The 13,548-nt window shown below is 41.4% G+C and overlaps 1 protein-coding gene across 12 annotated transcripts in view; it reads right to left on the bottom strand.

Annotated features, from left to right (window-relative positions):
• LOC133521156 (rho GTPase-activating protein 23) overlaps positions 1 to 13,548 on the bottom strand; it is a 418,099-nt gene that overhangs the window by 3,743 nt on the left and 400,808 nt on the right. For 11 of the 12 annotated variants that reach the window (XM_061855949.1, XM_061855948.1, XM_061855951.1 and 8 more), the window contains 8 exons: positions 4,842 to 4,997; positions 4,470 to 4,626; positions 3,169 to 3,380; positions 2,832 to 3,042; positions 1,913 to 2,172; positions 1,672 to 1,798; positions 979 to 1,225; positions 699 to 787 (listed from right to left, as the gene is read on the bottom strand). In XM_061855949.1, the coding sequence (XP_061711933.1) occupies positions 699 to 787; positions 979 to 1,225; positions 1,672 to 1,798; positions 1,913 to 2,172; positions 2,832 to 3,042; positions 3,169 to 3,380; positions 4,470 to 4,626; positions 4,842 to 4,997 (1,459 nt within the window). Of the gene's footprint in view, positions 1 to 350; positions 413 to 698; positions 788 to 978; positions 1,226 to 1,671; positions 1,799 to 1,912; positions 2,173 to 2,831; positions 3,043 to 3,168; positions 3,381 to 4,469; positions 4,627 to 4,841; positions 4,998 to 13,548 lie in introns of all 12 variants that reach the window. The other variant, XM_061855960.1, reaches the window with a different exon arrangement.

Below are 13,548 nucleotides of genomic sequence, written 5' to 3'. Positions count from 1 at the left end.
TCGTCGATATGGACATGAATGGCGGTCGCTCGATCGTTGGATGCTCGAGCATGAAGCCGTGCTGTCAGCAGCCGTCGGTTCTAAGCGTTAGTTTTTTATCGGAGCCGCTATTTGTTCGCATGATCCATCGATTAACTGGCCTCGACAACTTGTTAACTTCACCTGACTTCTCCCAACGGAAGGTAAATCTGTTATTAATGAAATCATTGGTTGCGTGAGAGCTGGCAGTGGAGTTAACTGTTTTTGCAAGAAATTCAGCGGAGATGCGAACAAATCGCCCGTGTTAACGGAGCCGAATGCGTACACGCAGCACGCACACACTTGCAACACGCACGCTCACATTCCTATACCTTTTAATGTGGACAAAAGAAAGGGAATGCTGTGTCTACTCTCTGACGTCAGTACTGCACACCTAGTGGAGCAAATAGTAGATAGTTTTTATTGACTGGACAAAAGGAATCAGTGGATATGGCCAAGTGAAACCCAATTGAATGTAAAGGAGCTGCGAGCTTGTTTAGGGATACTCTTTCAATTACAATGGATTGCTCAATATCATGACACTTTTAGGACAAATGCTTTGCTCTTATAACAAGATTTGTTGTTTCAAAATGAATGTATTTTACCATTAAGAAATCCTTTTTCCACTGATAGGTAATCGAATACTACGCTCTTTGTCTCCCTACAATTGAAATGCTTACCATCGATGGAGAAGCTCTGTAGCGTGTGTGTGTGCCGCGAGAGCTCTTGGCGACCGCGGCCCAACACTGATATGGACTCCATCTCCACTCTGAAAACACACAACAAGTTAGTAAAACAAAATCAGTTGCGATGTTTATTAAATCCAAATAGCGTTTTGATTTCGAAATTTAAGTCTGGCAGCATATTCTACTTTAGGATAATAAGGTTGATGATAAAAGTGATATAAGCCGGTTATTCAGAATCTGAACACGGTTGAAGACATTAACTGAAGGTACTAACTTGTTGCCTCCCTGGTTGAACGTATGCGGCAGGCCGTCGTAGTCGGCGAGGGTGGTGGTGAGGTGCGCGGGCGGCGACGTGAGCGGCGAGCTGGGCGGTGAGGCGCCCGGCGACGCCTCGGGCCGCTTCTCGGCCTCCGCCCACTTCTTGCTGTCCGACGACGGCTTCGACCGCGGCTTGCGCTGGATCTTGCGGTTCGCCGCTGAGATGATCGAGGATACGATGTCGCGGGTTGACACGTCTTTTCCTGCATAAATGATGATGATTATAAGTTTTATTCGTGGGTTCCACGACGTCCGATAGTTGCAGCATTATTCACAAGTCTCTCCAAATCAATGTCCGTGTTCGATTGTCTTAAAAACGGCTTTTTTCTGAAGGAAATTTTGCGCGTAGGTAGTTATAATAGAGAGAGAGAAATTAGCACAGGTATCTATGGCAGAAAATAGCTCCCAGAAAAAATAATTCCGGAGGGAAGACGATTTCTTAGAAATGATACGTGTGAGGCATATGGGACAAGCTGAAATAAAATAGTGAAGATAGACGACATCCAGGCAAGAATGGATGAGTCTAGGGATTTTCCGCTGAACGTTAAGATGCTCAAGATGAATTGTCTTGTTAATAAGTGACTAGTGAATGATTACCGCGGATGTTGGGTTTGGCAAAGGTGATTGGCTGGGAGCCATATTGGGTTACCTTCGATCTTTTTGACGTTGTGGATGAGGAGGTCGCGAGAGGGCGCGGGGGCCGGGGACAGCTCCTCCGCCGTCGTCGGGGGTTCCACTGGGGGCTCGCCTTCCTCCTCTTCAAAATACCAGTCATACTGCAAAAATAAACGATAATAAGGCCGAATGCCGGATAAGAAGTAAAAAAATATATACGTCAGTCATTAGGTACTTAAAATATTTATGTAAAGGTGAAAATACGCGGGACTTACGTGAGACAGAAAAGACTCGATGATGCGGCACTGACTGGACATGTCATTGACCATTGCGAGCATGTCGTCGCTGGCGGCGCGCACCAACGTTGGCCCAAACACGATGGCCAAGTTTCGCGCTTCCATCTTGTTGTGTGACGAGTGCGCGACGACTTTCCGCAAATGTTGGATCAGGTACTTGAGTGTTTCGTAGTGAGCCTCGGGCAGAGCGTGGACTAGACGGCGTAACTCCCGAGCTCTCTCCGGTGAGCGATCGGCCGCTGAAAAGACAAGTAAAGAGTTCTAGAAAAATCCAGATTTTCAATTGCTGGTAAAGTAAACTAAACACTTGTCGAGTGATATCCCGGTTTCAGACGCACCATTCATCACCACTTGCGGTAGGTACTAACAATAACTCGACTCGCTACAGCTAAGATGAAAAGCCGAGGCTCATTGCCAACAATTTGGTAAAATTAATGAGAGTTTGGATAGAAACATTTTCATTAGGTTTCGACGAACTTCTGAAGAGTGCATGCAAAGAATAATTTGTTGCCAGTTGCAAAAATTCCGGTACAATATACACGACCGTAAACTCTTTAGAAGTCGTTTGGATATTTTTTTATTTTATTTGTAGGTGGATATCTTAATTGAGCTCTTAATTGCAAGAAGACATCTGGCATTACGGTTGGTCAACAAGTGAGCTCTCCTTCAAAATAATTAATAATTTAGGGCACACGTGTCAGTCGGCTGTTAGGAATCAAACACAACGAATCTAATACCTAACCATCCAATGCAAAAACATATGTATAAGACCAAACTGATATCTACTAAAGCTCGGCGACACTCTCGTTGGTGTTGATGTGCCACCGAATAGAAACCTGTTAACGGACAGATTTATCCAAATAGGGTCACATGTTTACTAATCGTGCTTTATTCTTACCAATAAAAGCGGGATACATGTCAGCCGTGAGCAGCGGATCAGGCAGCCGCCTCAGATATGCCTTGAGCAGACTGGAGGCGACGTGCACATCCGCCCACCGCGGGTCGCCCTCCGGCGGAGGTTCGCCGCGGTCCAGCGCGGCCGCAAGTGCCGCTACGCCGGCTGCATTGCCTGGCACGCGATACACGCCTACTGTGCGAAGACCGAAGGCCTGCGGATGACAAAAAAATGCTGATGATTAAGAACAACCTATTCGTCGAACAACACTGCAAATTTCTACAAAACAACTTTTCCACTTGTGAAACAAATAACTATTGTGTGCGGTACTGGTACATACCTCCACAGCATGTGCTGGTAGCGTGACCGCTCGCGGCACCAGCGGGTGCTCCGGGTCGGTGGGGCAGCGCTCGAGTGGCGCGCCGAGCCACCCCGAGGCCGGCGCGGGCACGGCTGCGGCGCCACCGCCGTGCATGCGACGGAGCTGCTTCGCCATGCGGCCCTTCCATGTTTTGTTCTTCGGCGATGATGGAAGGGTTGGCGTTGGTGGTCCTTAGGAATTAAGGAACATTAAGGTATATGGTTGGAGATTTGGCGCCATTATCTCTGAAAAGGCGGCATTAATCAAGCCAGCGAAACGCTGACTCGGTCACCGGCTTATAATCCAGGCCATGTATGGTGGAGTAAGATTATGAATATAGGCTTTATTGACAAGAAGCATGGGCCAGAATTTGGTGGCAGAGGTTTATTGTATTTTAGGTATATTAGGTAAAAGTAAAATTTAATTGAATGATTAACATCGTCGTGTTCGTCACACTATCCCATCCAAATTCAATGCGAAACTAGGCTGATTGGCTATTAGATTTTTAAATCCAATATTGATGACGCTGACATGATGTAGCGAACCCGAAGCAGTAGCTAAGGATGCCACTGTCCATAGTCTAAATAATGAGAGAGACTGCTGTTCATAAGTTCACCTTAGCAAGCAGTTATTGCCCAGAACTGCCTGCTAAGGTTAACTTTGCCGTTCCTTCGAGATTGCCGCGCCCTGGTGTCTACAAGCTGTTCAAAGATAGGCTAAGAAAATCTAACCTGGGGCGCAACTTGCCGCTATCTAGGTTTTATCAAACTTACAACCATCTCCCGAACTCCTTGGAGGCAGATATACTTGGTAACAGCCGTATAGATTTTAAAAGAAAAGTGCTGAAGCATTTCAGCTCCCAGGACTCCGAGAGACGGTAATGTGCCTGCAACGGTTAGACTGCAACGTTTATATTGTATTTTCATCTCCTTCGTTTTTCTTCTTAAAATATGTTAATAATATGCTACTTCGTCTCTTTTCTGTCGCAAAATGCAAATTAATTAATTCAATTAACATAATTTCCTGCTAAGTATTTTTTTGATATTTGTTAAATTTTGGTTAAATTTTATTTATTAAGTCTAAATATCCTACTGTACTTATATTGTTTGTCCTAAGATTATGGAATAAGCTGTGGTTACCAATAATTGGACAAACATCTACCCTTAATGTTATGTAACCTACAGATTATTTTTTCATCACAATATAGACTCACAAATAACAAATACACAAATATATTTACAGATTATTGTTGGTAATCCTAAAAAAAAAAAAAAACTTACCGGTAGGCGACCTGTTGCGGCCGATCTTCTTGCTGCGCTGCGGTGGCAGCGGCGAAGGGCAGTCGGGCTGTGCGGGCGCGGTCTCCGCCGGCGGCGGCTCAGCCGAGTGCCGGCGTAGCGCCGCCAGCCAGCGCTGGGCGTCTTCTGGGCCCTCCGCCTGTTACACAACGTATGGTCATTTTGGTGCACTATTTATGTTTTTTTTAGTCTAATAACACACATGGTTAGAAAACACAAATTGTGTTTTTGTTTGTTGTTTCTGTTTTTAAAACTTTTACAATTTATTCGATCATAATACGATCGGGCACGGTCGGTGAGTGAAAAACTTGCACGACATCAAGAACTGTCTAACTGTTAGTCTATGAAGCTTACCTGTAGCAGCAGCTCAGCGCCGGCGGCGGTGGTGACGCGCACGACGTGTTTTCGCTTTGTATAGTCATCGGCTAACGCCGCCAGAGAGTACCGCATGTCGAGAGTGTCGCGCGAGCTCTCCGCGCCCGGTGTGGATCCGCTCACTGCGCCAGGGCTCTGCAACAATGAAACAACAGATAAGTAAGGGAACACCAGACATTTAATGTATGCGTCTTTCTTTTTCTGATGGTTTGGGATTTAGATTTGGAATTCGGGTCTAAATTAGACAAACGTCGCAAATGACACACAATTGCTGGGCGGAAACCTACATGCAGACACTAAGTATAGATATATTCAAAGAACTATTAGTTTATGATTACTTATCTCAACTGTCATTAATGCTTTTAAAATTACGCCCAAAAACAAGTTATCATCCAATCTACTCACGTACTCACGGATCTAATCTAAAAAGTTCACTTTCACCCCTAATTACAGGTACCGTGCTGAATAGACGTGAATCAGACAAGTGCTCGAGATTCGGCGCTATTATCTCTGAAAAGGCGGCATTAATCAAGCGAGCGAAACGCTGACTCGGTCACCGGCTTATTAACCGAAAAATATAAAGGCCAAGTGCGTGTCGCGTGTGAGGTTTCTTACTCTGAATTAAATATCTTTCCGTTAGATGCTCCGATAAAAGTGACTTTCGGAGTTTTTCCCTGTCGCACTAATATTTGTTGACGGTTCTGGACATTTGCCACTTTACCGTCTGTTTGTATAATAATAATGTAATAGCTGAAGAAGACGAGCTTAAATGTAAGAAGTAGATCTGATACTGATGTTGAGCAGAAGAGACTATTCGCACTGCAGAGAAAATTTACTCTAAATTATGTACTCTAATGCACGTAATTAGTAACGTAATAAGTAATAATCATTTAGGATTTCTTCTTAATTACTTTTAAATTCAAGTGCTCTGAGAAGTGTAAGGAGTTTAAAGTAGATAGAAACAAATAAGTAAATGTTGTAGGTAGCCAAATAACGTTTTTAATACGGAATTAAGGAACCCTAATAGCTGGCGGCGCCTACACTCGGTTAAAGATGAATAGATGCTTTGTTTTTCACGGTAAGTAGCTTACGAGTATTTGTCTATTTGCGCCCGAGGCCGGGCTGCAGTGCAGGAAATCGAAAGTGCAAACGACCGAATGCGGTCGCGGTCGCGTCTTCCGCGGACCTCCGCTGATACCGATCAGTATAATTACAAATATATTTCATGTGACGGATATAAATGGCCCTTTCGTTTTAGACGGCCTTTAACTCAATAACAATGCTTGAAACAAACGACTCTAACTTGCTTTATATTATTTCGTATTTTTTAATTTTTAACAGTGAAAGCCGTCAAAAAAAAGCGTATTAAAGTCGTCAAAGTTAAATGATATACTCTCGATAATGGCTTAACCTTTCGTGAGCTGATATACCTTTCGAGCATATCTATCTCATTGTTAACGTGAGAAGAAATCGCGATCATCATTTGACAGCTACATTAGCAGTGTTGACATTGTCTACCTGTTAAAAGACGATTCGGTAATGACCAGCTCATGAAACTTGTAACAAAGAGATTTCTATTTTGCGGATTTTGTTAGAAAGTTACCGATGATCACACTCTCGGTGAAAATACAAAAGGACTTGCAATTGAATTTTGTCGAACGACACACATACTCTTTCATAAAATAAAACATGTGTTTTTGGTGACGACATTACACGATCGTAACCTATTCATATGAGTGCAATTAGCAGGTCAGCGGCGCGTCGTCAGAACTCAGAAGTGGGACGCTGACGTAACGAGCGTCGAGCGTCGGCGAGGACCGCGCACCTCCGCAGGAAACGCACTAACTAGTGGCAAATTAGCAGGGACCCTTAACGAGCATACTACACTTGGGTACATTAAACCTAATGCAAGACTCTGACCGCAATCATTATGTAGAAAGTAAACGAAAGAAATTTGAAACTAGCTAAAGCAATTGACCTGATAGATAGATATCTAGGCAGGAGTGGCGCCCGAAGCGTCGATATGTAATAACATGTTACTTCTAGGTCAATTGCCTGTACCTTCAAATGATAGTAATTGTGAGACACTATAACGCCTCCATCCATATTACCTATATGAGAGAATTGCACGACTCTTAATGGTTTAACGATGTCTTCAAGTTGGTTTTAATTGATTTAGTGTCTCGCCGTCTACGCCGGATGGGGTCTGTCTCAAAACACGCTTTATTGGGAACTTAATTGCTTTCTCAGCAATTCAGTTTTAATTAAGCCGTCATTTCCATAGATTGGAAACTAACCTAAGTCAATATTATAGATGTCACGACAAGGAGAATGAGCTTCCTGTCGAGGTTTTCTCATGGAAGTTTAGAATGGAGAATGAGGTTCTTCACAAAATGAGTTTGTACTGTTAAGGTGTTTTAAATGCCGGCAACTCGTATGTGCCCCCCTGAGTTCAGAATCATAACCAATGGCTTGTTTGCATTTTTTTTATACTACGTCGGTAGCAAACAAGCATACGGCCCGCCTGATCGTAAGCAGTATCCGTAGCCTATTTAGAATAAATTAAAAATACGGTCTTGGTACAGTCAGCGTCAAATACTTTGTAGCAACCAAAGTAGCCAAATAGTTCGGTACACCATATATTTAGTATGGTGTACCGAACTATTTGGCTACTTTGACTGCTGCAAAGTATTTGACGCTGACTGTACACCAAAAAAATATAAAACTGAAAACTGATATATATATTTGAGTTTTACACAGACCCTAAATATATGTTTGTTTATGTCGGTTGTTATTTTCGTTGCACACAATAAATAGGCTGTCAAGAATATCACAACAGTGGGAGTACGCGTCCGAGAAGGTACCTACACTACTTCTGTTTTAATTGCTTTGACGAAACAAATGACAATTTCAGTGTTTATAAGCTCACCAGTAAATCTGTGTACCAGAGCGTCATGACTTGGCTACCGTCCACAAGCGTCAGAAGTCACAATACATCGCGGCCTTTATTTCTCGTTCTGCACAATATGCACTCGCAGCCGGCACTCCCAAGCCCCTCACTGCATCCAGGAGATTCACACGAAAACACTACCGGCAATAAACGCGGGCAACAGCCTAAACTTCCGAAATATCGTCGATGATTGACACGGATCGGTTCGAAAGTGTTCCGTTATTACTCACTGTAAATCATTCGGCACTGGCAGTTATCACGATTAAAATATCGATGCGTGAAACGGTAATGAAATTGAATTTCCGGAAGCGCGAGTGCAGAGTGCGGGCGGGCGGCGCGCGCGCGTCTGAAGGACTGCGCGCCGGAGAAAGTGATCCCGCGCAGACTCCGCGCCGTCTGCCAAATCGCCGTTTTCACGGTTCGGAAATTGATGGCTTTTTCCGGACAGTTCACTCACCACGTTGGTTGCATGTTGCACTTATATTGCTCAGTTCTCACATAGGTACATGTGCTTAACGTTTTTATTTGATCTACGTAATTAAAATTATAGTCATCACAAACATAAAGAAAATGATTCGGATAGACTGTATGAATATCGTTTTTGAGGGGTGAATCTAAAATTGGTATATTTCCAACGTTAATACTCTATAATTTTTGATTGAAACACAAAATACAACACAACATTTAATTTACAAGTTTGTTTATTGAAAATCAACTTTCAGTCGTAGTTTTCATTTTGAGTTCGTTTCTTTGTTGTAATTTATGGTCAGCCGCGAACGACCGTCGCGGTCATAAATTCATCCGCAGCGAACGATACCGATTTGTCATACTTTTCCTCTGCCACCAGCAATTGAGAGAGTTCAACTTTTTTCACTACACGCTCGACTGCAATAAAATTGTTCGAGAAATTGACGCTTAATTAGATAAAAACTTCAGGCAAAGATCTCGCAATTGCTTGCCAAGTTTCATGTATTTTTTTCCCCCAAAATTTTATTTCAAATAGTTTTCAGTGGCATCTGGAGAAAAGAAATCATCAGTTATTCCTGCACGATTTTCGGAGAATTCTTAAGATTGTGGAAAAACTCGTAGTATGTATTTAAATTTACAAATGCGTGACAGACTCCTGAATCCTATGACGACAGTGAAATGCCTAATTCATGCCAATTTCATTCGAAGAAATATTTAGTAGGTATCTGATTTCAGAGATGGTCAAAAGGTTTTTCCAACTATGAAAACCGTTATATTCGGTTTTCCTTGATATTTAGTGCTAGTTGTACAGTCAGCGTCAAATACTTTGTAGCAACCAAAGTAGCCAAATAGTTCGGTACACCATATATTTAGTATGGTGTACCGAACTATTTGGCCACTTTGACTGCTACAAAGTATTTGACGCTGACTGTACACCTGGATAAGTGAGTAAACTTTACTAGCTTAAATTCACTCATTTTAGATTTTTCTTCCGTAACACGGCAAGTGCACGGTAGCTGAGTCACGGTTCATAGACATTCTTACACAATAACAAACACAAATTATGTGCTTATGTGTGTAACACATCACACAGAGGTCAATAGTCACGGTGTAGCTAAATGTCATTTCACATAGATTAAGAAATAAAATTACAGCGAAAAGTCTCCTTTTCAAATAAGACTGTAATAGTTTCTAGAAACTTAAGCACTCACTTAAGCACTGATTTACAGTCGTAACTTGCTTTCTGAAGTTGCGAAAATAGTTGGACACTTACAAAGTCATAAAATATTGGAAAACGCCGCCGCGTACCTACTTATTTACTTCCTAATATATTTCGGACAACAGACGAAGACGATTGACGGCGAAGTGAATAGCCCATTAAGTCACCATTACTTGGACATTTTCAACGACGCTTTCTTTGAAATAAGTAACTTATTTCCGTAATATTTGCATTTGTATTTTACGTAACTATTGCGGCACTTCGCTCTGCACTATGGGCTGACATTTTATCTAATTGAAAGCGCTTAGTGCCGAATGAACAATAAAACTTTGCTACAATCGGATGACTCAACGCCGTTTTACGACTGCAGAAGTGGTCTGGAAGGCTTCGCTATATTAATTTTGGTAAATATGAGTCACCGCATTGCGTAATGCGCTAGAAAGCCTGTAGGCTGCTTAAGAGTGCTATTTTGCGTGAAAGATCGTCATAGATATCTTCTGTAATCGATTGTGCATTGCATAAGGTATAACCTAGACTGCGTTTTGTAATTTTAGTATTACTTTTATTTCAGGCTAGAGTAAGTGGAGCAACGTCCTGTAGACAGCCGCTTAAGTGACTATGATTCATAGAGCTTCACTGTCGCAACAGCAAGTAGGTGGGTAATTAAACACGTTAGTTAGCATACACTAAATGTTAGAGAAAACATCGATACTTGGAAAATACTGAAGGCTTTACAAGGAACAGCTTGCGCAACCTGTGTACTTTGTGCTTACAACGTGCGAGTTGTATGAACGCATCCGGCTCTCGTGGACGAGGATAGTCTGAAGTATACAGAACACAGAAGCCAGACGTCCTGATATCGCCGGGTTGCGTCAGGTGCGCACGTCACGATCGCATTTGGGTCAGATTCTTCATACAATCATAGTTTATAGCCTATTTTTGTTTTATAAGAACGTTATGAGATAACGTAACGGCAGTGGCTAAATCATACTTCAATGCAGATAACATTGGGCTTTTTAGCAAACCTTAGCGTATTTTTAACCATGAAGCCGCGTCCTTGGCCTAATACTTTGGAAAACTACACCTTACTCGGCTTACTCGGATTGAAAAATAAAAAGCTATGTCATATTATATATTTATGCTCATTACATGCAATTAACTGTCAGACACAGATAAAATCATTTATGACCCAAATATATGATAACAAGTGTCAAAACAGACCACTTGAAGACTCTTTCGTCAAGTAAATTCAATTAACGTCCACACTTGTGACACATTACGCATTAGTCAGTACACTGTATGGTCTGCCACGTTCGACGCCCCGTCGATTGCATAAATTGCATTACTCATAATACCATACACTGTCTGTCAGTTGCCAGTAAAATTAGATTTGCCCACAAACAGTCTAAAAATAACGCAAGTAACGTGGGTTTACTACTACGAGAATCGCAAATGTAGGTAAGCATTAATTGAATAATCATCAAAGACAGGTTAAGTAGAGGTAGGCAAAGAAGCTTATTACGCTTGTTATTAAGGCCAAGCTTTGATGTAAATATGATTATATGATTAATACACGTAATAACGTCAAAATCGGTCATTGGCACGGTTGTTTCGAACGATAACTACAATTTACGATAAAACCCTAATTGTATTCAGAATTTGACGTTATGCTATGCAATGTCATTACATCAGTGTCATTTTTGACATTAATTTGATTGTTACAAGCAAGTTACATGTCGATTCACGATGTAAGGAAAAATATTCTTCCTAAAATTTCAATAACGACATAGAATCAATTTGTACATAGTACCTATAGTATTTTTCACATAGCTTGGGTAAGGTAACAACTGTTATTTTGTCTATTTTGAATATTTTGTGTTTCAAGGATATGGATTGGACAGCTATCCCGGCTATGTGAAAAAATGCTATAAACAAAACATGACAATTTGTTTTTTATGCGGTACTTAAGAAATTGAGGCGATCACTGATAGCCTCTTTTCATGTAGGTATTCTTATTAGTATTATTTAGCTAGTAAAACGATAGCGTTGTGCAACGTGCCGCATGTTAATCACCACGTTGCCCCACTTCCAGCTTTGTAATTTTAAATGCCGAAAATAATTTATTATTACGTTTTCAGAACAAACATACTGTACATCAGGTCACGGATAAAAATAACTCAAGTGTGAAGTTTAGTGTCATTGTATAATGCGTGAAAGAAAATACTCTAACGCGGGCTATGCTTTGTGCGCCTGTGGCGGCCGGCACCAGCAAGCTATGGGACGTCGTCATACTTGAGGCGGGAACAAATGGAAATACGCCTATGGAACAGATTTATTACTGGCAATATCAAATAATATCCAAATTTGAGGTCACAAAAGTCTTCTCCACTTTTCCAGGAATATGTACCCATTGCACTTACTAAAAGTCGGTATCAGGTATTCTAATGTATGACAATGGATGTTTTGCAAATATTTATGACTACATTTCCATACTGTCACCACACATACACAGTATAGAAGATAGCGTGTGCGCGTTGCTAGGCGCAGCGAAGCGTGCGCCGGCGACCCCGAAACGCATCATTCGCGCTTCACCGGAACAGATCTCTCGGATGCTTGTGTAGCTTTGATGTCTCTATTGATTACATGTATCCGTTTATAGGCAGTGTCAGTACCAATGGTACAACTGTTTCTTACACATTTAAGCATTTGATAGCTTTTATTCATGCTCTAATTCGGCGCATCATTGATCCGTGAAAGTTTTAATCTTTGCCCTCATCATCAACGTATCAGCCCAAAGATGTCCACAGCTGGGCGCAAGCTTCCTTTCATTATACAAGAGGGTGTAGGGATATGGGGACTATAGTTTGCCCTATATGGATTAGAATTGTTTTTGTAATGAATTTATACATTCAGAAACAACAGGCACTTTGTTGAACTGCGAGTGTGTGTGTTTGTAAGTTAGAAAGTAGGTACTCAGTTATGTTTAGCAATGCAAAAGCAAGTAGGTACCCACTATTCAGCATCCACATCCTTCTCGCACTGTTTGTTTCCGTCGATCATTGTAATCAGACACCTGGCATGAATCATGGATCCGCGGCCGAAATAAATATGCAATTAGGTGTAGAAAGTAAACAATAATTGGCAATGCATTCGGCCCACTCAGGGCTTTCATGCGGAAACGACTGGAAGCGGTGGGTGTGATTGTCTTGCCGATTATGTATCTGCATTGTGCGGTTAGGGTTATGGAGTAATACCGATTAACATAATCGATGTAGGCATGACGAAAGGTTAAAAATCCCATGACTTTAAAATCTAAAAGCTCGACGCTAATTTTGGCAGCACAATGGATGCAAAGATTCGAAATAAAAAATACAGTGCAAATTTGCGCCAGTAGACGTTTTTAGTTCCATTTATTCGAAATGGTGGACAGTGGAAATGGGAAAGGTAAACTATAGACTAACCACAGATAGTTGTCAATGAGTAATAAATCATTAGCGCCCTGTAATACGTAACCTACGTATTACAGAGCTACGTGTTATAGAGTCATCTTGATTCCATTAAATGCTCGATTTAAAATTTTGATAAACATTTTAAGTAGATGTTCTTAAACGCTTAGGATTTTATATGTATGTTGTCATTTAAATCAAATATCAACGAAGTTCCGTGGTATTTGTAAAAACAAACGAGATATTATCGATCTTTTATAAAAAAGAGTTCTATTTCGGGAATCAAATCAAACATTCGAATTTCTAAGTGAGTTCACGACCTTTTTACAACTTTTGATATTATGCTTAGAATATACAAATACTTTTTAGACTTAGTCCGTGATTTTGAATAGGTATGTAAATACTTCTTTGAATATCATTACTAAATATGCAAATACTTTTTCAATTTGCGTTTCTTTCCTTATTCGCTTCCAGTAAATATATTTCCTAGGCAGGACGTTCACCCCGGCTGCGGACGGACGCGTTGCACTGCGTCCACGCATAGCATAGACAAGTGATGGTGGGATAAACGATAAAGCCCGGACTCACTGCTGAATACCGAGC

The sequence above is a fragment of the Cydia pomonella genome, chromosome 9 (assembly GCF_033807575.1).
Source record: "Cydia pomonella isolate Wapato2018A chromosome 9, ilCydPomo1, whole genome shotgun sequence".
NCBI lineage: Eukaryota > Metazoa > Arthropoda > Insecta > Lepidoptera > Tortricidae > Cydia > Cydia pomonella.
This window is presented reverse-complemented; position numbering and strand designations above follow the sequence as displayed.